At 64.4% G+C, this 19,945-nt stretch overlaps 7 protein-coding genes across 7 annotated transcripts; 4 read left to right on the top strand and 3 right to left on the bottom strand.

The window, feature by feature from the left end:
* Positions 1 to 397: 397 nt before the first annotated feature.
* On the bottom strand, positions 398 to 1,174 carry Q8F55_008094 (uncharacterized protein; the record flags this gene model as incomplete). Its single annotated transcript, XM_069356498.1, has 1 exon — positions 398 to 1,174. The coding sequence occupies one exon, from the start codon at positions 1,172 to 1,174 to the stop codon at positions 398 to 400; it is 777 nt and encodes a 258-aa protein (XP_069206339.1).
* Positions 1,175 to 4,190: 3,016 nt separating this feature from the next.
* On the top strand, positions 4,191 to 5,639 carry Q8F55_008093 (uncharacterized protein; the record flags this gene model as incomplete). The annotated part of the gene is made up of 1 exon (XM_069356497.1): positions 4,191 to 5,639. The coding sequence occupies one exon, from the start codon at positions 4,191 to 4,193 to the stop codon at positions 5,637 to 5,639; it is 1,449 nt and encodes a 482-aa protein (XP_069206338.1).
* A 191-nt stretch (positions 5,640 to 5,830) lies between these two features.
* Q8F55_008092 (uncharacterized protein) lies at positions 5,831 to 6,692 on the bottom strand (the record flags this gene model as incomplete). Its single annotated transcript, XM_069356496.1, has 2 exons — positions 5,831 to 5,965; positions 6,000 to 6,692. The coding sequence occupies 2 exons, from the start codon at positions 6,690 to 6,692 to the stop codon at positions 5,831 to 5,833; spliced, it is 828 nt and encodes a 275-aa protein (XP_069206337.1).
* A 1,743-nt stretch (positions 6,693 to 8,435) lies between these two features.
* On the top strand, positions 8,436 to 13,162 carry Q8F55_008091 (uncharacterized protein; the record flags this gene model as incomplete). The annotated part of the gene is made up of 2 exons (XM_069356495.1): positions 8,436 to 8,601; positions 8,640 to 13,162. The coding sequence occupies 2 exons, from the start codon at positions 8,436 to 8,438 to the stop codon at positions 13,160 to 13,162; spliced, it is 4,689 nt and encodes a 1,562-aa protein (XP_069206336.1).
* Positions 13,163 to 13,292: 130 nt separating this feature from the next.
* Positions 13,293 to 15,608, bottom strand: BPL1_2 (biotin holocarboxylase synthetase; the record flags this gene model as incomplete). Its single annotated transcript, XM_069356494.1, has 2 exons — positions 13,293 to 15,197; positions 15,234 to 15,608. The coding sequence occupies 2 exons, from the start codon at positions 15,606 to 15,608 to the stop codon at positions 13,293 to 13,295; spliced, it is 2,280 nt and encodes a 759-aa protein (XP_069206335.1).
* A 243-nt stretch (positions 15,609 to 15,851) lies between these two features.
* Positions 15,852 to 16,810, top strand: BPL1_1 (biotin holocarboxylase synthetase; the record flags this gene model as incomplete). The annotated part of the gene is made up of 2 exons (XM_069356493.1): positions 15,852 to 16,101; positions 16,137 to 16,810. The coding sequence occupies 2 exons, from the start codon at positions 15,852 to 15,854 to the stop codon at positions 16,808 to 16,810; spliced, it is 924 nt and encodes a 307-aa protein (XP_069206334.1).
* Positions 16,811 to 17,179: 369 nt separating this feature from the next.
* HDA1 (Histone deacetylase hda1) lies at positions 17,180 to 19,906 on the top strand (the record flags this gene model as incomplete). The annotated part of the gene is made up of 10 exons (XM_069356492.1): positions 17,180 to 17,834; positions 17,870 to 18,158; positions 18,195 to 18,347; positions 18,383 to 18,495; positions 18,533 to 18,660; positions 18,700 to 18,889; positions 18,927 to 19,207; positions 19,244 to 19,345; positions 19,383 to 19,542; positions 19,578 to 19,906. 10 exons carry the CDS (start codon positions 17,180 to 17,182, stop codon positions 19,904 to 19,906), a joined length of 2,400 nt encoding a protein of 799 aa, XP_069206333.1.
* Positions 19,907 to 19,945: the final 39 nt, after the last annotated feature.

The raw sequence follows: 19,945 nt of genomic DNA, 5'->3' as shown, positions 1-19,945 counted from the left end.
GCCGAGCACGGACCGAGCCCACACTCCTGCGTGCAGCACACGCTCTGACTGCACTGACTGCTTCTCGACGCCCAGTCCAACCCCCGCGCTGACTCGCCTAACCCCCTGACGCCCTCAAACCCCTACGCCCCCCGCTACATCACACAATGCATCGATCAACGAGCAGGGCGCCAGCCAGTGCCGCCGCTGCGCGCACTCGTCGTGAGTGTTGAACGTTTTGCCGCCTCGCTCGTCCAGAGCAAGGCCGAATAGGTAACCAGGGGAGCCGGGGGTCCGTGAGGGTTGTGTGGTTTCTGAGGGTCGTGTTGTGTGGGTGGGTGCGGGGTTGTTGTTGATGCGAGGAGGTTGGTGTAGGGCGAGGAAGGGTAGTGGGGCGTCGTGTCGCTCAAACCCGCCCCTACGACGTGAAGTACCATTTGAGCTTGAACACACCGGCGTTCAGGTTGCCGTTGTGGAGCTGGTTGAAGAGACCAGTGACGAGGTCGAGGTCGCCAAACGTGGGGCAAGACGCGCACTGGTCGACAGCAGTCGCAGTCGCCGTGTTGCCCGTCTCCGTGTCGATGAGGAAGACGGTGCGGCCGCACGAGCCTTCGTACTGGGGAATGTTGACGGCCACAATGTTGTCCGACGTCGAGTACAGCTGGCTCGAGCACGCGACCGTGCCGGCAGAGTGACCGCCGTTGTCCGAGGCGTCCCCAATGTCGTACCAGGTGGCGATGCCCTCGTACGTCTCACCGACGGGGCTGGGGTGGCCAGAGTCGCTGGCGGAGTTGTTGGCGGGCTGCGGGGAAGGCGACGGCTTGGCGTGGTTGGGGCGGGGCTCGGACGAGGGAGAGGCCTCGGCAGCCACGACCAGCGCGCCGGCGTCGAGGGAAGGCGCAGGGTCAGCCGACGCGGTGGTGAAGTCGGTGAAGGCGTCCGTGAGGTCGACGTAGTCGGTCACGGCGTCGGTGGGGTCGATGGCATAACCAGTGAACTCGGTCACGGCGTCGGGAGTCTCGTCATCGTCGTAGTTGACCTCCGCGTCCGCTTGCTGGTGGTGGTGGCCCTTGTGGACGTGGCCAAAGGCTTCGCCCCACCAGCGCTTGACGGCGCCGGTGTTGTGGACGGGGGCGGCGGGGACGAGGGCGGCGAGAGCGAGGAGAGAGGCAACGAGGGGGGCGGTGCTCTTCATTGTGGTGTGTGGTATGTTTTGGGTGGGTGGGGAGAGAGGGGGTGGGTGTCGTTGAGACTGTGGGTTGTGCGTCTAGCAGTGGGTATAGAGGAAGGGGGGCGAGGAGTGGTACAGTGGGGGAAGAGTGGTGAAGAGAGAAAGAGAGACGAAGGTGAAGAGTGAAGAGAAAGTCGAAGAGCGAGTCAAGAGGGGTTTATAAAGTGCACAGGCAGCGGACGGTGGGTGGGTGGAGGGGCAGAGCTTTGCGAGACGGTTGGGACGACGCGCGTGAGGGTCAAAGTCGGTGAGTCTGAAGGTGCGCCCCCTCTGCGAGTGAGTCAGTCGAGGGCGCCGTCGCGTCGTCGCGTCGTACCGCGTCGCATGTCGCATTTCCTTGCGCCCGCAATCCGCCGGTGTGCATTGCTGTGCTGCGTGTGCGGACGGGGTAGGGGGCGTAGAGGGCGTAGGAGAAGGATGGGACGGGGGCGAGGGCGAGGGCGACTCGCGTGACGGGTGTAGCAGCTGCGTCGAGGCCGAGGCCGGCCGACTGGGAGGGTACAGCAGTTGACTCGACTGCCTTCCCTCCTCCGTCTTTTCACCCAACATCACACACCCAACGAGTTCTGCAAGATTGCTAGATTGCGCACAAGTGTGCCAAAGAAAAGGCCGCTCGAGGGTCACTACAGCCCCTGCACCCGTCGATCTACGCTCGTTGCCGCACGCCCCGCCTCGCCGAGTCGCGTCCTCGACAAAGGGAAGGCCGGGCGGCAGCGACCATCTTGCACATCGCTGGGCGCGAGTGGCGACACCTCACAAGCATCAACGTCACTGCAAGACCGGCGACGGCGTGCCCTGCACAGATACCTGGTTGAAGCACGCAGGGGGTATTGGCTCACGATCCACGACAGCCCACCCCTGCCCACACAGTCTCGAGGCTGGGGCTGTGCAGCTGGGCAAAGCCGGCGGTCTAGCAGGAAGACGAGGTGTGCGCCCCGGCCTGTCCCCCGATCTCAGACTCCTCTCCTACGCCATTCTATTAACTGTGCGGATGTTCTCTGCCCCACTTGTAGCTATTGCGCGAGCGATTGCACGACGGCGACCGAGTCGACACTGGAACCAAACAAAACGATCTCTTTCCGGGGCCCCACCCCACCCGGCTCGTGCGTGCTCGCACGCAACCGAGTCCAGTTCGACCAGTTCCGACGTATCTTTTCTCCTCTGTTGCGAGTCTGACCGAGCACCAAGACGACCTCGCAGGTGACCTGCACGGCTGATTCATCGCGCACGGGGCGTCTTTGACCGGTGAGGTGCAACTACTCTTGAGCAACATAAAACCTGCCTCCTCGGCACTGCCCATTACCGCCAACGCCAACAACGACAATGATCGCTACCTACTACAAGGTGGGTGGCCAGCGGGCGCTCGCAGCTGACAACTCTGCAGACCAAGCCCGCGTACCCCGTCAACGCTCATGACGGTGACGACGACGACGATGACTGCCAGGGCTGCGGCTGCGGCTGCGGCACTGCCAAGCCCGACGGCAAGTGAGCGGCGACCGTCTTGAGCTCTGCTCCATCGTACCACGCAACGCCCGGCTCGACCAAAGTATCCCGACACCGCATGCACATACTCCCACTCGAGGTGTCGGCCTGTTCACTGCCACTGACACGAAGCCGACTCCACTGACACAAGACCTGTCCGGGCCGAGGATCCTGATCGCCATGCCCAGAGCGGTATGACAAAATCACTCACTCCGAAAGCACCTCGTGTTGCCGACGCATCCACACGGCCCGCTCCACGCCGCCTTCTGCCTCGGGATATGGCACGAGCGCGAGAAGCGAGTCCGAGTTGCTTCGGGGCGACGTCTTGGCGGCTTCGGGATGGCAGGGGTGGGAGATACGAGGTGTTGCATTGATACCCGAAGGCATTAATGGCGCAGCGTTCGGTCTGCTCGCAGCGCAATGCTCACTCTACTTAACATGTGAGCGGCGTACCTCGCCCAGCACAGCACGAGCCACCACCGCCTCGACAACACCACGAACCACAACCAAGTGAGCCCTCCCCTCCCCTCCTCCCCCACCGACTGACGCCCCAGACAACGCTGAACATGTACGCCAACACCATCGTACGACAACCCCCCACGTTCCCCCCACGCTGACGGCAGGCCCCCACCCTCGCGCACGACGGCGACAACTGCGGCTGCGCCCAGGGCTGCACCGGCGGCGCCGACTGCAAGTGCGCTGCCGGTTGCTCTTGCTGCAAGGCCTAGGCGACGGAGCCAGCGACGGCGCTAGTCTGCGGCTCCGCGCTGCGGATTCCGCGCCGCCCCCCACCCGTATCCTAGACTCGGGTATACTATCTTCTCATGAGCTATGCAGTTAGTGTAGGCGCCACGGTGGTGGCTAGTGCGGGGCCTACTGAGATAAGCACCGAGCCAGTGACGTACTCGTAATGTACTTGCGGCTCACTCTGGTCCGAGAGAACCCGCCCGCCCGACCGCTCGCCCGCTCGCCTGGCCTCGACTATGGCCCCCAGCGCTGCGTCGTGCGTCGGCTTTGGGGATTGGGGACGGGTGCGAGCCTCGGGTACTGGCGATGGAGCGCGCATGGGCCTCCGCTAGCGCGCAGGCAGACGTGTACTTAAGCGTGCGCGTTCGACCTGAGATTGTTCATTCGCCACCAACAACACCAAACCCAAGCAACTGTGAGTCCTCCCGCTCGCCACCAGCTAATGCCGGCGGCAGACAATGATCGCCACCCAGACCGCCCCCGCCCCCGCCCAGGGCTGCAACTCGTGCGCTTGCGGCTCCAAGTGCCTCTGCAAGCCTGGCGAGTGCAAGTGCTAAGCCAGCACGCATCAGTGTTTCGTTGATAACGGAGAAGAGGGAAGAAAGTGAATGATGCAGATAATCGAGGCGCGAGGGGGTGCTTTGCCGAGATCGCCACTTACACTGTCGCACACACAATACTGATTTCTACCATTTACCTTCCCTCCTCATCACCACACTCTTCCCTTTGTCCTCACCACACCACTGGTGCCATGTTTGCGCTTTACACGGCGTTCATGGCCACCGTCAGGCCTGCAACGCACGCACCTGCGCTGCCTGACGAGCTCGTCGCCACCACCAACACACCTTCCCCCTCGCCCTCTCCCCCACCCTCACCCGACCCCCGCCGCACCGTCTCGTTCCAGCTTCCGGGCGAGGGTGCCCCAGAACGCAGCACACGCAAGCGCCGCCTCGAAGACGAGCCTGACGGCACGCCGAAGCCGAAACGCGAGCCCCACTTCGCCAATGAGCGCCGGTTCAAGGCCTCGCCCAAGGCCATGTTCGACGAGGCCAAGGGGTACAGTGCTAGGATAATGGCCCAACGGCTCGGGTCGCGCGGCCGCTGGGGGTCGCACCACGGGCATGATGCTTCCAAGCAGGCTGGGCACGACGCGATCAATGACATGGAGTTTCAGTGGGGGAAGATAGAGAGCGTCTTATGGGACGTTGAGCTCGAGTGCAAGGAAGAGGGGCGGGAGGAAGGCCTCGCCCCTGCAGTAGAGGGCGGAGAAGGCACGCGTGCAGACCGCTCCGCGCGCTTGGATGAGGTCCATGAAGCCTTCGACGCCTACACCGCCTCTATTGAGAAGTTCAAGACCACGCACAAGGCCCGCGTGAATCGGCTTCGGGCGGACAACAGGTGGGCGAGCCCGGCGCTCGAGGTGCCGCAGCATCTTCTCCCGCACAACCTCGTCGCGAACTGGACGGCTTCAATGTTTCCCGACCTCCTCGTTGTGACCCCTCGGCCTGCAGAGGAAGCCGATTCGGATAGCGAGGGCCAGTGGGTGCCGACACCACCGACGCCGACGCGGCCGATGTCAAGCCCACCTTCACGGCCGACAACCCCGCCGCCATCGCAGATGCCACAGGAACCCACCACCCCGCCCTCTGCCCCCGGCGAGTTCCACACGGTCGGTCTCAACGCCAGCCCTGGCCAGCGCTCTGTTCACTTCCGCCGAGCCGAGGTCGATGGGCGCGCCGCGCACCTCCGCGGCCTCATCGGTGCCCTCACCGACACTGAGCGGTTCTGGCACCTCGACCGCGAGGAGAGGAGGAGGGGGCAGAGGCGGGGTTTACTGGTTGCCAAGGAAGGGAAGAAGCCTCAGCACTCTCGAGAGCCGACATCGTTATCACCCCCCGAGGTGGGTGGGCGTGCGGACTCCAACGGCGGAACGGGGGCATGGTCCTTCCTCAAGACATTGGGCGAGAGTCGGTCGTCAAACGCCCCAGGGGCACCTTCGAGGCGCATTCGAAGCGACGGGGTCCCACGAGTCATCAACGAGGAAGACGAGACCGAGGGGGAGTCGACGACAAACTCTTTGTTAACACCTCAGGACGGTGGAGTGAGTGATGAGGATGTTGAAGACGAGGCGGAGGTGCACGAAGAGGTCAGCGGTGGGGACCTCGGTGAGGAAGGCGAGCCGGACGTGGAGCGGGCGTGATGGCGAGTTGAGGGGAGAAAGCTGGTATCGGCGCACCGGGCCCCTGGCAGCTCAGTGGTGTGCCCCAATAGTAGTGTCGGTGCGAGCTGTCCCAGCCGTCTGTGCAACTGCAGTGTATCATGGCCCGACTGTATCTCTATGCATTCCGTGATTGCCGAAAGGAAAAGTGCCACACTCACAACCCAACCGCCCTAATCAAGCTCGAGCGGCAGCGAGCCGTGGCGCACATGGGCGACGACGCTGCAGTGGCCGTACTCTACAAACTCGTCGGTGCTGTCGTCGCTCTCGTCGTCGCCGGTATCCGACTGGCTCTCCTCTGCCCAGACCTGGACGTCAGCTAGCGTCCCACCGCAAACCCACAGCACGCTTCAACACCTGGCGAATCCGCAGGTCGAGCAGCGCGAGCGCACGCAGCGCATTCCGCCCGCCCTCATCCTGGACATCCAGCACGCTGCTCCGCTCCAGCCGATCAAGCAGCGCGATATGCTCCGTAACCCTTGAAAGCAGCGCGCGCACATCGCCCCCCGAGTGGGCGAGCACGGCGCGCCGCGCGCCCTCGGCCCCCGTCTCAGCCTCGTCGGCGCCGCGCTCAGCCAGCTCGGGGTCCCCGACTTTCTGAGGCACGAGCGCCTCGTACTGGTGCCCCTGGAACACGGGCTCGGAGATGACGACGAGCGGGGTGGGCGCGCGGGACGCCAGCCGCTCGCGCCGCACAGCGCGGTGGTACTTGAACAGCTTGTGCTCGTACGTCTCGAGCTCGCGCGCGCGCTCGCGCAGGGACGCGGCGTAGTCGTCCAGCGCGGCGTGGTGCGTGTCCACGTCGGCTGAGAAGTCGGCCAGGTCGGCCTCGCGCAAGTCGAGGGCCGCCGCGCGCTCTGCCAGCAGGGCGGCGGCGTCGGCGGGCGCGAGGGACTCGAGCGGCGGAAGCGGGGAGGGCGAGGGCGAGGGCGGGCGAGAGGGGGGGAGGAGGGCGGCGCGGGGGAGAGGGGAGGGGAGTGGGGAGCGGTCCGGCGCGAAGAGGTTGATGCCGAGGTCGAGGGCGTGCGGCGGCATCGTGAGGGTTGCGGCAGGCGGGGTGGGTGGGTTAGGTTCTGGGCCGCTGGCTGGGTCGCGTGTTCTTGGCCGCGGTTGGGCTGGATTCTCGTTGGAACCTCGGCGGTCTGGGCTGCTGAGAAAAGTGAATTCGACACGAGATGACATGAACGTCGAGCTCGAGCTGGATGTGCGGCGCGGCTCGCGCCAATGTACGCACAGACCAGCTTGATATCGCCCCGCGCGGGCCTTCGAGCAGGGGGGCAGTGGGAGGCTCGCTGGCCCCGAAGCGCGGCTTTAACCTGCCCCGGGCTGCCAGACTGCCAGCACGCGACGTGGTCGAAGCTGCCACTGCCACTGCGCGCGCATCACTCACCCCGTCACCCGCGCCCATCACCCACCCCACCACCCCGACCTTCTCTCGTTCCTGCCAATCACCACCTACCCCAACCCCGGGCGCCACCCATTGACCCAACCCCGCCCCCCGCCGCCGACCGTGACCGACTGAATCCGATTCAGCCCACATTCAAGCTTACGCGAAGCGCCCAGAGCAGCCCCGGATTCACGAAGTCCAAGCCGCCGGATTCACGTCACCAGAGCGAGCACCGGCCGGCGCCGCGGAATGCGGCGTGGCCCGTGTCGAGTCCGACCGGTGCCCAACCACGACCGCGCCATGGGCGCTCAGCCTACGTGATCGACAGCGGCGCTCGTCTACACTCCATGCAGCCGGCGCCACGCTCGTGCCGACAATAGGAGGCACGTCTTGCTCTTTCGCCACTTTCATCACTGCGAGCCAGCCACGGCCAGCGGCCACTCCCCCGACGCACCCAGCCCCAGGGCCCACACGTGCGCCACGGTTCCAACTCTGTTCTCTGCGGCCCTGGGGGCTGGGCCTATTCGCCGGCGCGCATACCCTCGCCCCCCCGGACACCGCCGGACTGTTCTTTCCACGCGGCGAGTGTGCGGTGGCGCGGTGGCGCTTGGCGGCGACTGTGGCGCCTGCTTTCCTGACCCAGGCCTTCCTCGCTGTTCCTCGCTGTTCCTCGCTGTTCCAGCCAGCCTCGCCCGCTTCATTGTGCTGCCCTCGCCTGCTCGCCTATCCACGTCTGGCTCGCCGCCGCCGCGTCACTGGCGCTCAGCCGCCCAGCCCCAGTCCCCAGCCTTCACGCGGCTGACTCGTGCCGACGGTCACCGCCGTCACCGCCGTCCCGTCATTTATCGCGCTGTTCTATTCTTCTCGCTCTTTGTCGACGCCCCCACACAGTCTATTGTAGGCCTCTTTGGCACATGCTTGCATTGTATCTCTCCGAGAACAACCATGCGCCGAACCGCCCACGCCCTGACGGTCTCACCGGCGCAGCGCATCGAAGCATCCGCAGCAGCAGCAGCCGGGCCTGGCAAACCACCCCACCACCACGGCACGGTGCCTGTTTCGCGCGCGGCCGGCCGGCCCTCGATAATCGCTCTCCTCTCCTGTCCACCTACCAGCTGCCAGCTTGCCTGCCGAGCCCATTGACGCCCTTCAAGGGCGCCGCAGTTGGCGTGGCCGCCGCGGCGTCTGCTGGCTTATTCAAGCTTCTGCCTTGGGCCGGTGCTATCTCGGGTCGTCATGGGCACGGCCGTGGGCCGTCGCCTGCCGCTGGCTGGCCGAAGGTTTGGCCCAGTCCCCGCTGATAAAAGACTGAGAGATGCCTGCACCCACGTCCCCCATCTCCAGCTGGACACTGGACGCTGACCACACCCCCACCCACACCGTCCGGCACAATGTGGAGCCCGCTCACGACCCTCGTCTTCGTCACGGCGCTCATCGCGCCCGCGTTCGGTGTCCCCGACGCGTGGCACATGGACTCGATCCAGGTGCTGGCCACCGAGCAGCTCGACCCCGTCGTCTTCCCCAACGCGCAGGCCGCGCACATGCACAAGATCTTTGGTGAGTACCCCTGCCGCTATCCCAGCTCATCCCCCCAGGCAGTGGCAACTTCCGAGCCGGGTACAACTACGACCTGTACAACAGCGCGTCGTGCTCGAGCGTGTCGATCCAGGCCGACAAGTCGGCCTACTGGATGCCACAGCTGTACTGGTACGACCCGAGGCTGGCAAAGCCCTTCATCCCCATGCGCCCCTTCTTCCGGTTCTACTACCATCTCCAGCGCAACTCGCCCGCGCAGAAGGTCTCGCCATTCCCCAAGGGCCTCCGCATGCTCGGTGGCTCGCCCAACCAGCGCACCGCCCAAGCCCTCAAGATTGTCAAGGTTTCATGCCAGATCAACAAGGACCTGTCCAACGTCCTCCACTGCGACGGCTTCAACTGTGGCCGCGACTGCCCGTACGGCCTCCGAGTCGAGGTCTTCCTCCCCCAGTGCTGGGACGGCATCAACCTCTGGCTCCCCAACTCGGCGCACGTCACCTACCCTGCCGGTGCAGCCGGCCAGTTCATCCCCCGTGACGGCCAGTGCCCATGGACGCACCCTATCCGCATCCCGCAGATCATGTTCGAGGGGACGTGGGACACGGCCAACATTGCCCCCGGTGTCAAGGTTGACGGCAACCTTATCTGGTCGTTCGGCGACATGACTGGTTGGGGAGCGCACGCCGACTTTGTCAACGGCTGGGACATGGATGTTCTCAGCGCTGCGCTCAACACGACAGGCTGCGTCGACACTGCCAAGGAGATTGCGTTTGAACAATGCCCCATCTTCGCCCAATCGCACAACATTGCTGCAGCCAAGGCTTGTGCACCCACCGCCGGCGTCCTGCAGGAGCCCAACGGCCAGGCAGACTACGTCGCAGTCGCCAGCTTGCCGGGATGCAACCCCGTCTGGCCGGCCACTGGCGCCAAGCCGACCTGCAACCCCCCCGTCCCGGGCCTCGACGTTTCGGCGTTCAAGACGACCGACGGCCCGCGTGTGGCGCCTCAGCCCGACCCGCGCATCTGGAACCCGCCCACCGCGCCCGGGTGGTACCCCGTTGAATGCTTCATCGGCCAGAGCGAGTACGACAAGACCCAGTGGTTCGACTTTGTCGACCAGAACCTCACCGTCGACCGATGCCAGGCGGCGTGTGTGGCCAACGGGTACACCTACGCCTCGGTCGGACGGCGCGGCGGTGCCGGTGGGACCTGGAAGTGCTCGTGCGGCAACGCCATCCTCCCCTCCGCCCTCGTCTACCCCGAGATGTGCACGCTCCCGTGCCCCGGCAACAGCTCGCAGACGTGTGGCAACGACGGTGCCGTGCAAGTGTGGTGGGCGGGCTCCAAGCCCGCCGCGCCCAGCACGACCAAGTTCAACGCCGGCTGCCTCGTGACCACGCCCAAGGGCCTCCTGTCCCGCGCGACGTACAGCTACCCGTCGGTGGGCATGACGACCAAGACGTGCACCCAGGCATGCTACGACAAGAAGGCCAACTGGGCGGTCGTCCGCGCCGGGCTCTACTGCTCGTGCGGCAACGACACGTCGCTGTACGACGGCGGCATTGTGCCCGACACGTACTGCAACGTGCCGTGCCGCGGCAACACGACCGAGATGTGTGGCGCCTCGGCGTACGGATCGTTCTTCAACCTCACCGGCGTCGACCTGAGCCAGGGCGAGATTAAGCGCGACGCCGGCCTCCAGGGCTGCTATGCGCGCCCCGCGAGCGGGCTGGCCCTCACCGGCGGCGTGGCGTTCGTGCACGCCGCCATGACGACAAACATGTGCAAGGACGGCTGCTACGAGCTCGGCGCAAAGTACGCCGCCGTGACCGGCACCGTGACGTGTATCTGCGGGAGCACGCTCAACGTCGGCCAGGACCTCCCGAACTCGGAGTGCAATTCCAAGTGCCCGGGCAACGCGACGCAGTGGTGCGGCTCGAACGGCGCCGTCGACTTGTACAACGCGTCGGCGAGCACGCTCAGCATCGCCCAGCTCAACGCGACCCACTACCCCGGCTGGGCTGGGTGCTACTCGGCGACCGCTGCCGCCATGCCGTTCAACGACTACACCTTCTCCGACCCTAAGATGACACCGGCGACTTGTATCGCGGGCTGCGCGCAGTTCGGGTACGCATACGCTGGAGCGGGGGGCACCAACTGCTACTGCGGCAAGGCGGCGCCCGCCACCAGCCGCTTCCCGAGCCCGATATTCTGCACGCGCCAGTGCCCGGGCAACACGACGCTCACGTGTGGCGGCTCGGGCTATGTCGACGTGTGGCCTGTCACCAAGGCGACGTCGACCTCTGCCGCGCCTTCGTCGACTTCTGGGTCCGTCTCCGCCTCGGCGTCGGCTTCGGTGTCGGCGTCGTCCGCCAGCTCGGCCGCGCCCTCCGCCTCTGCCGGCGCTGGCGCCGGCGCGACCCTCACCGGCTGCTTCTCCGACCCGACGGGCAAGGGCCTCACGGGCGGCACGTGGAGGTTCACGGCGCTGACCGTCGCGGCCTGTACCTCAGGCTGCAAGGAGCTCGGGTTCTCCATGGCGGGGCTGTACGCCGGCAACACTTGCTCGTGCGGCAACGCCTGGGCGGGCGGCGGCACGCTCCCCACCTCGTCGTGCGCGAGCGCGTGCAACGGCGCCGCGGGGCAGCAGTGTGGCGGACCCCAGGCGCAGGCCGTGTACACTGTCGCGGGTGTCTCCGCGCCCGTCAAGCCCAAGGGCTGGCTCGGGTGCTACGCCGACACGGCGACGCACATCCTCCCCACCGTGCTGTACGGCAACAACAACCTCACGCCCGCCATGTGCCAGAGCGAGTGCTTCAACCTGAACGCGGCTTACGCCGGCATCGTCGGCGGGCGGTACTGTTACTGCGGCCCGTCGCTCGCTGCCGGCGCCGCACGTGTGCCCTCGGCCCTGTGCACCACCACGCCCTGCCCCGGAGACGCGACGCAGTCGTGCGGCGGCGCCACGTTCATGGACGTCTACACGCCGAGCCTGAGCGCCAACAACGGCGTCAAGGGCTTCATCGGGTGCTACTACGACGGCGCGACGACCATCAACAAGGTCTACCTCCCGACCTCGGCCATGACGATCGAGAACTGCGCCCAGTACTGCGGCGCTGCGGGATACCCGCTCATGGCGATGCGCACACCCGGCATCTGCAACTGCGGCAGCGGGATGCCGACCCAGATGCTCCCCGACGCCGTGTGCACCACCGGCGCGTGCAACGGCAACCCGGCGCAGAAGTGCGGCTCGTCGACCAACGCCGGCGCGGCCGTCTACAACGTGTCGCTCACCGGCGTCGGAACCGCGCTCGTGCCCAAGCCCGACGCGACGGGCTTCGTCGGCTGCTTCCGGCAGGGCACCGGCCTGCCGCTCACGACCCAGCTGCTCAACGCCAACACGGTGACCAACGCCGTCTGCGCGACGAGCTGCGCCGCGGCAGGGTACAAGTACGCCGGGACGTCGCAGACGCGCGTGTGCTTCTGCGGCAACTCGCTCATGTCGACGACGCTGGCCTACCCCGTCTCCAACGCCGAGTGCAACGCGCCCTGCCCTGGCGGCGGCGCCACCTGCGGCACCGGCGCCACGATGAGTATCTGGGACACGACCATCACCAACCCCGGCACCAGCGGGGGCGGCAACACGCCGACCGACCAGACGGCCAAGGGCTGCTTCTCCAACTCTGCGACCCTCTTCGCCAACGCGGGGTACCAGTACAACTCTTCCAACACGGACATCAACTACTGCAAGCGGACGTGCAACGTGCGCGGGTACACGCTCGCCGGTGTGAACAACGGCGCCAACTGCGCGTGCACCAACTCGACGAGCATCTACGGCGCCGCGGCGCCGGCGGCGGGCTGCACCGTCCCGTGCCGGCACAACGCGACCCAGACGTGCGGCGGGTCGGGCAACTTTGTCAACATGTTCGACGCGACCGCGCCCAGCACCAACACGAGCGCGGGCTTTGCGCCGGGCTACGTCGGCTGCTTCTGGGGCGGCGCGAACGAGCCGAGCCTCGGGCCGCAGGTGCTCGTCTCGCGCGCGATGAGCACGGATCTCTGCCGGCTCACGTGCGCGGGGCGCGGCTCAACCGTCTTCTCGGTGTTCAACTTCTACTGCTACTGCGCGTCTGGGCTCCCGACTAGCGCCATGGCCCCCGACGAGCAGTGCTCGGCCGGGTGCGCGGGTGACCCCTCCGAGTTCTGCGGCTTCAGCGGAAAGGTGTCGACATTCTGGGTCACGCCGCCCGGCCAGCCAAAGGTCGCTGGGATCGTGGCGGCGTCGAGCAGCGCACCGGCGTCGAGCAGTGCGCCCGCGTCGTCGTCTGCCGCGGCGTCGAGCAGTGCCCGGCCTTCGAGCAGCGCTGCCGCGAGCTCGTCCGTACCCGCTCCCAGCTCCTCCACACCCGCTCCCAGCTCGAGCTCCAAGCCCGCCTCGTCGGCCGCTCCCCCGCCGTCGTCGTCCACCGCCCCCACCACAACACCACCCCCTGCCTCGTCTGCAGCCCCCACCTCGGCCTCGGCAGCGCCCACAACAATAACAGCAAAAGCCCAGCGTCGCAGGGCCCGGTTCCGCTTTTGAGTTTCATTCCATTGGGTATTAGAATAGATTAGGATAGATAGTCAAGCATTAGAATGCATGGCTCCAGTTAGCAGTGTAGTCAGCAGCGCCCAACCCTACAACTGATGGATGCATGCAATGTAAACCAACCCTACACCTTCTTCTTGATCATGCCGCTCATGAGGTCAAAGCTGTTGCCGTCCGGCTGCAGATCGACATACTGCGTCGCCGACGACGCAGATGACCACCCCTTGGATGTGCGGTCGTCGTACCCTCCGTCCGTGTCGCGGTCGTACAGCGGTGAGAGGCCAGATGTCGTCGCCCTACCGCCATCGAGAGGCACGCAGCGCAAGAGGCCGTGGTCGGGCGTGATCGACTGGATACGCAGGCGCTGGTGCGGCGTCACAGTCGTCAGAGTCACTTCCTGCCCGCTGTGCAACCAGCGCGAGTGGTACTCGTCCATGAAGCCGTCGAAGCCCTTGTCGGCAAGGAACTGCTCCCACTTGAGCTCGAAGGAGTGCATGATGCGCGCAAACGTGCCTTCCATCGATGGGGGCGGAGGGAGATCGCGGGAAGAGCCCGCGGCCGCGGAGCGTGTGGCGAGGAGGTCGTGCAGAGTCGAGATCGACGTCGTTGGGAGCGCGTTCAGGACGTTGACTCCGCAGCCAACGAGAATCCTCCACTGGCCGTTGACATAGTTGGTGTTGACGAGGATGCCTCCAAGCTTGGCGCGGCCCTTGACACCGCCGCCAACCTTGGTGCCACCGACGCCCTCCACCTCGGCGTAGATGTCGTTCGGCCACTTGATGCGCACACCGAGGCGGCCGTCGTCGTCGACAGCCTCGCAGATCGCAAGTGCCGCCAGGTATTGGATGAAGATCATCTTGTTGGCCATGTTGGCGGGAAGTGTGAGGAGGATGGTGTACTGCAGGCACCCGGGGGGAGACAGCCAGACATTGGAGCCTCGTCCACGGCCACTGAGCTGGAATGACGCAGTGAACGTCAAAGGTGCTGGGAGACCGTTGAGAAGAATAGGGTTGCGATCCAGCATTGTCTGCGTGCTGGTCACAGTCTCCCCATAGAAGATGAGGTCGCCAACAGCTGGTCGCTCCCCGCCCGTCTTCGAGAGCTCGTCACGGCGCAGGACGCCAGTCTTGCGCCCTGCCCGCTTGCGCACAGCGTCGAGCTCGGCCCAGTACGTGTCAATGTTGAACAGCGGAGTCCAATCCGCCGAGTACGGAGTCTTCCCGGGAAGCAGGATGGTCTTGGTGAGGGAGTGAAAGTCTGGGGGCTGAGGCGGAACAGGACCGTCGTCCAAGGAGAGCTCCTGGACCGCCGGCGGGTATTCGGGCTCGGTACGGCGCCTCTTGGCAAGGTTCGACGGCACTCCAGGCTCAAGCAGATCAACTGAGCCAACTTCGAGCTGGTCGTTGGCGTCCCGCAGAGTCTCCCACTTCCCCGGTCCGTCTTTCAGCTTGGCGTGGATGCTCGATGCGCCGAACGCGCCAGTCGCAAGCTCGGGCAGGCTGGGATGCGAGAAGACGAAGATTGGCGACGGGTGCGTAGGGTGCAGGAGGAGGTGGGGGTCCTCCTCACCCTTCAGCTCCACTCCACGGGCCGTCTTCTGGTCGGACGGTAGCCTCAGGCCCAGGTTGGAGAGGATGGTGCCGACCCATGCCTTCCTGTCCTTCTCGTTCTGCTCAATCACAAGCTCGTCTGGAGGGTTGTCGAGTTTCGCAATGGCGTCACGCGACGGCGGGTCCTGCAGCGGGTACTCGAAGTGGACTGCGCAGAGGAGGGCCTTGCCCTTCCCTTTCGAAATCTGAACGGCCGCGACCTTGGCCTCGGGGGAGGGCGGCTCGGCGTACCGTGCGATGACCTCGACCTCGGAGGGGAGCTGAGCGGGGAGAATGAAGTGTCCGCCGCCGTTGTAGTAGAGGTTGTCTAGGACGCGCTTACCGCCGTCCACAACAATGCCGACCGCTCGAGCTCCAGCCTCGGATCCATAGTCGAAGCCGGGGTATGTCGGGCCAACAGCGGCGCCGGGGAAGAAGGCCTGCGGTGTGAGTATGCCGCCATTCGCTTCACTCACAAGATCACGCTTTCCAACAACCTCCTTGTTCCCGCCAACGTCAAACTTGACCTCGGCCGCGCCAAAGTAGGCTCCGGCGCAGATGCCAAGATACCGTCCGCCCTCCTGCACGAACTCTGCGATGCGGCGAGTGACCTTCGTCTTGACCGAGAGCTCTTCGACGAACGGAAGATCACGGCCACCAGGGATAACAAGGAGCGCGCACGTCGGCTCCCACGGCTCGGTTGCGAGGACGGCCGCGGTGATGGGTTGGACCGTGTAGTGGGGGAGGAGCTGGAGCGAGAGGGTGAGGAGCGTGTGCGACAGCGAGAGCGGTGACACGCCAGGGCCCGAGTAGACGAAGACCTGGTGGGGTGAAGGGCCCGGACCGGGCATTGGTGTTGGAGTGAGTGAGGTGGAATGGGGAGATGAGAAAGTCAAGCACGCATCGACCCCATCTTGGGTGCGTGCCGCTTGCTCCGCTCGACATCCGGCCGCTCAGTGCCGACCGCGTCGCATCCGAGCCGACAATCGACTGGGGTGCGGTGGGGGAAACGGAGGCAAAAAAGTCCGCCAACACCGAGATATGGGGAAAGTTGAGACGCGTGCAACAATGACAACGACGACATCTCACGCAGCATGCTGCACTTGCTCGGCCAGCGAACGGCGGCAAGAGCATTGCATACAACATGTAGGCGGTACGCGGCACGGCAAAGCCTGTTGGAGCAGCTGCTGCGCAACCCCGAGCTCGACGAGCAAGAGGCGAAGAATGAACTCCGGTGGATGAGCGAGGACGCGCGCCAGCGCAATGTCAAGCAAGACGCCGACCAGGTGTTGGAGCAGATGGTCCGTCGAAGGGCTGCCGGAGAGCCTCTGCAGTACATCTTGGGTGAGTCAAGTGCCCGAGGGTCCCACTGATAGCAGGCAACACCGACTTTGGGCCGTTGACGCTGCTCGCTCGCCCACCAACACTCATACCGCGGCCGGAGACGGCCTTCGTGGTTGAGGCGTACGCCGAGCGCCTTGCTGGGGTCTCCCGCCCCCTCCGCATCCTCGACCTGTGTACCGGCTCGGGGTGCATCCCTCTGCTCCTCTCTCATCTGCTTGGCGATCGGCTGGCGGCGGGCTATGGCGTCGACCTGAGCCCCGAGGCGCTTGCTCTCGCCAACAACAACATCGAGTTCATCGGCGACGAGCGCATCAGCGTGTTCCACGGCGATGTCATGTCCGCCGACTTTGCCCAAGCCGTTGACGCAATGACTGGGGGACGCCCCATCGACATCATCACGGCCAACCCGCCATACATCACACAGGCGGAATGGGACGCCTTGCCCGACTCGGTGCGTGTGTACGAGGATCGCCGCGCGCTCGTCGGCGGACCAGTCCCCGGGTTTGGTGACGGTGTAGCCTTCTATGCTCGGATCGGGGAGCTTGCACAACAGATTCTCCAGCCTGACGCCGAGCTCGCCTCCGTTCCCCGCCTCGCAGTCGAGATTGGCGCCGAGCAGGGCGCTGTCGTCTCGCGTATGCTCCCTGGTCGCACTGAGGTCTTGCAAGACCAGTACGGCCGTGACCGCATGGTCCTGTCAACTCTATAGATTGCATCTGTCCGTCTTGTTGTATGCATTGTCGGGGTATAGCCCTGTCAAATAACCATAGTAGTGGTTGTTAATGGTCACGTGACCATCATTGTAACACGCCTGACGCTCCTATTAGCGGGATCAAATACGTCACCAGTCGTTGACGCGTGAGGATGCCAACCGAACCGCCGACGGCCAACGTCAACATCAAACCTCGATCACCTCCACCTTCAACCCATTTCCATCAAGCCCTCTGGCATCAGAGGCGCCAACAAAGCGACGATAAAAGGCCAGGACGGTCGACAGAAGAGAACGATACCAAACACCCCGGGTTCCATCTCTCAACCTCTCAAACCAGCACCACCGGCCGCTCTCTTCTTCGACACCATGTCCGACCCAAACGCCATGGACGTCGACACGTCCTCCGGCTCACACTCGCAGGCTACATCTGCCAACCTGGTCGAGGCCTTCCAGATCGAAGGCCAGTCTCAATCAATCGACAGCCAGGGCCAAACGGCTTCGCCTGCGCTCGGCGGCAGCGGCGTCATGGACGTCGACCCTTCCTCGAATGGCGTCGCTGCGGGCCAGGGCCACCTGAATGGCGAGTCGAGCGCTGCGGCAGTAGGAGCCGTGGCGAGTTCGTCAACATCATCGGTACCGAACGGGCAGGCCCATCCCTCCATCACTGATTCATCCGCGGGAGCGTCAAACGGCGCCGCCACACTCTTCGCACTGGCCCACAATGGAACAGCCGCCACAGGCGGAGCAGTCGTCGCCAAGCGTGTCCCGCGTACTGGATACGTCTACGACCCGCTCATGATGATGCACTGCCAGGACGGGTACATCCCTACGGCGGACAATGTGCAGGACGCGGGCAACGGACATCCAGAGGAGCCGATGCGCATCAAGCGTATCTTCGACCTCCTCAAATCCAACGGCTTGATCAGGAAGATGAAGTCGCTGCCATCAATCGAGTGCACGTACGATCAGGTCAGACTAGTGCACGACGAGGACCACTGGCTCAAGGTCCAGGGAACTGAACGTGAGTCTGGTTGAGGAGAGTCGCGCTCATGCCAGTCCTGACCGACGACTACATTGTCGAGTCCAAGGGGTACTATGACAACTTGTCACTCTACGTTTGCCGTGAGACAGCCCACTGTGCCCGCCTGTCATGCGGTGGCGTCATCTCGGCGTGCACGGCTGTGTGTAAGGGCGAAGTGCGGAACGCCTTTGCCATCGTCCGTCCCCCAGGTCACCACGCCGAGCCCGACGAGCACATGGGCTTCTGCTTCTACAACAACGTCGCTGTTGCTGTCAGGGAGATGCAGCAGAAGGGTCTGGCTAAGAAGGTCCTCATTCTCGACTGGTGAGGGCCGCCGCGAGACGGCAGCGCTGACGGCAGGGATGTGCACCACGGCAACGGAACGCAGAGGGCGTTCTGGGACGACCCCGACGTCTTGTACATGTCTATCCACCGCCATGACGGCGGACGTTTCTACCCCGGAAGCGACTTTGGTGCGCTTGACATGGTTGGCGTCGGCAAGGGCGAGGGATAGTGGGTTGTACGTGTGTCCGCATCTAACCCATCAGCTGTGTCAATATCCCCTGGCCATCTGGCGGCTTCGGCGACGGTGACTACATCTACGCGTTCCAGAAGATCATCATGCCGATCGCGTATGAGTTTGCGCCAGACCTTGTCATCAGTGGGTCGCGGAGTACCGTTTCACACTGACCCACCAGTCTCGGCCGGCTTCGATGCCGCCGACGGCGACCAGCTGGGCGAGTGCAAGGTGACCCCCGCGGGCTATGGCCACATGACACATATGCTTTCTGCGCTGGCGAATGGCAAGCTTGTCGTTGCTCTTGAGGTGAGTCGTCGACAAACCCTCTGTCGCTGACTCGTGTAGGGAGGATACAACCTCAAGGCCATTGCCGACTCTTCGCTCGCCGTTGCCCAGGTGCTCTTGGGCGAGACCCCTGCCGACATTGGCGAGGTCGAGGCCAGCGAGTCTGGTACAGAGGTTATGCTGCAGGTTGCAAAGGTCCAGTCCAAGTACTGGAAGAACATCGACGTGAAGTCGTGCGAGAAGCCAGAGGGTGAGCGGTTCGTGTGATTAGGTCCTGACCCCTCCAGTCACAACATTGGCCAACGGCACCTCGCCCGTCATTGCCATCCCAGATATCCTCAAGATCTACCGAGCCCATCACTTGTTCTCCAAATACGGCCTGTTTGAAATTCCTCTGGCCAGTGAAGAACTGAACGACGCGTACGCCAGCCAGGTCATCTGCAGCGAAGGGATCTTCAACCCTGAGAGCAGCGATGTTCTGGTCGTCTTTGCCCACGACTTTGGCAACCTGCGGGTGGAGACGGACGGTGTCACAACGACGGATATCAACTTGTCCAAGAGCTACTTGGTGGGTGGCTTGAACGCGGCTCGACTGACAGGGCAGATCGACACCACCGACGTGATTGTCGACTGGGTGACCAAGAAGAAGAACTACAACCTCATTGACGTTAATGTCTTGCGGCGGTTGCCCACGACGTTTGCCAGGGTGAGCACATACCACTGGATGCGACTGACAGCTTTAGGACAAGCCAAAGATGGTCTCCAACAGCGGCGACAAGCTGGACGGTAAACTCATGCGCTACCTTTGGGACAACTACATCGAGTTGTCGGATGCCAAGGATATCATCTTCATTGGCCACGGATCGGCCTGCGGTGCCATTATGGAACTGGTCAACCACCGAGGTGAGCAGATGTTGTTGGAGTCTGCTAACCACTAGACGTGGAGCACAAGGTCCGCGCTGTGGTCCAGGTCGGCGGATTGCACTCGTTTGTCCGAGTGGATCCAGCGAACGAGGCGAAGCGAGCTTGGTTCCGCCAGGCGAGTCGCATCTACGTCCCCGACGTCCACCCATTACTGTCCGAGGAGCGCCTCCACCGCCGCCTGGGCGGCCAGATCTTCACGTCACCAAAGACGCCAGTCGTCGCGGTGCTCAACGACGTACTCCCCCAGATCCAGGAGTTTGTCGCGTCCAAGTTGCCAGAGTCTTCTTCCAGCGCCGACGGTAACGGTTTGGTTGTTGAGAGCCAGACTGTTGTCGCGGCATAGACAGTTGCATGTAGAGTGGTCGAGTCGGCGCATAGTTTT

This window comes from Vanrija albida, assembly GCF_041260175.1.
Source record: "Vanrija albida strain AlHP1 chromosome Unknown contig_6, whole genome shotgun sequence".
NCBI classification, from domain to species: Eukaryota; Fungi; Basidiomycota; class Tremellomycetes; order Trichosporonales; family Trichosporonaceae; genus Vanrija; species Vanrija albida.
The sequence above is the reverse complement of the archived record's forward strand: the minus strand, read 5'-3'. Positions and strand labels throughout refer to the sequence as shown.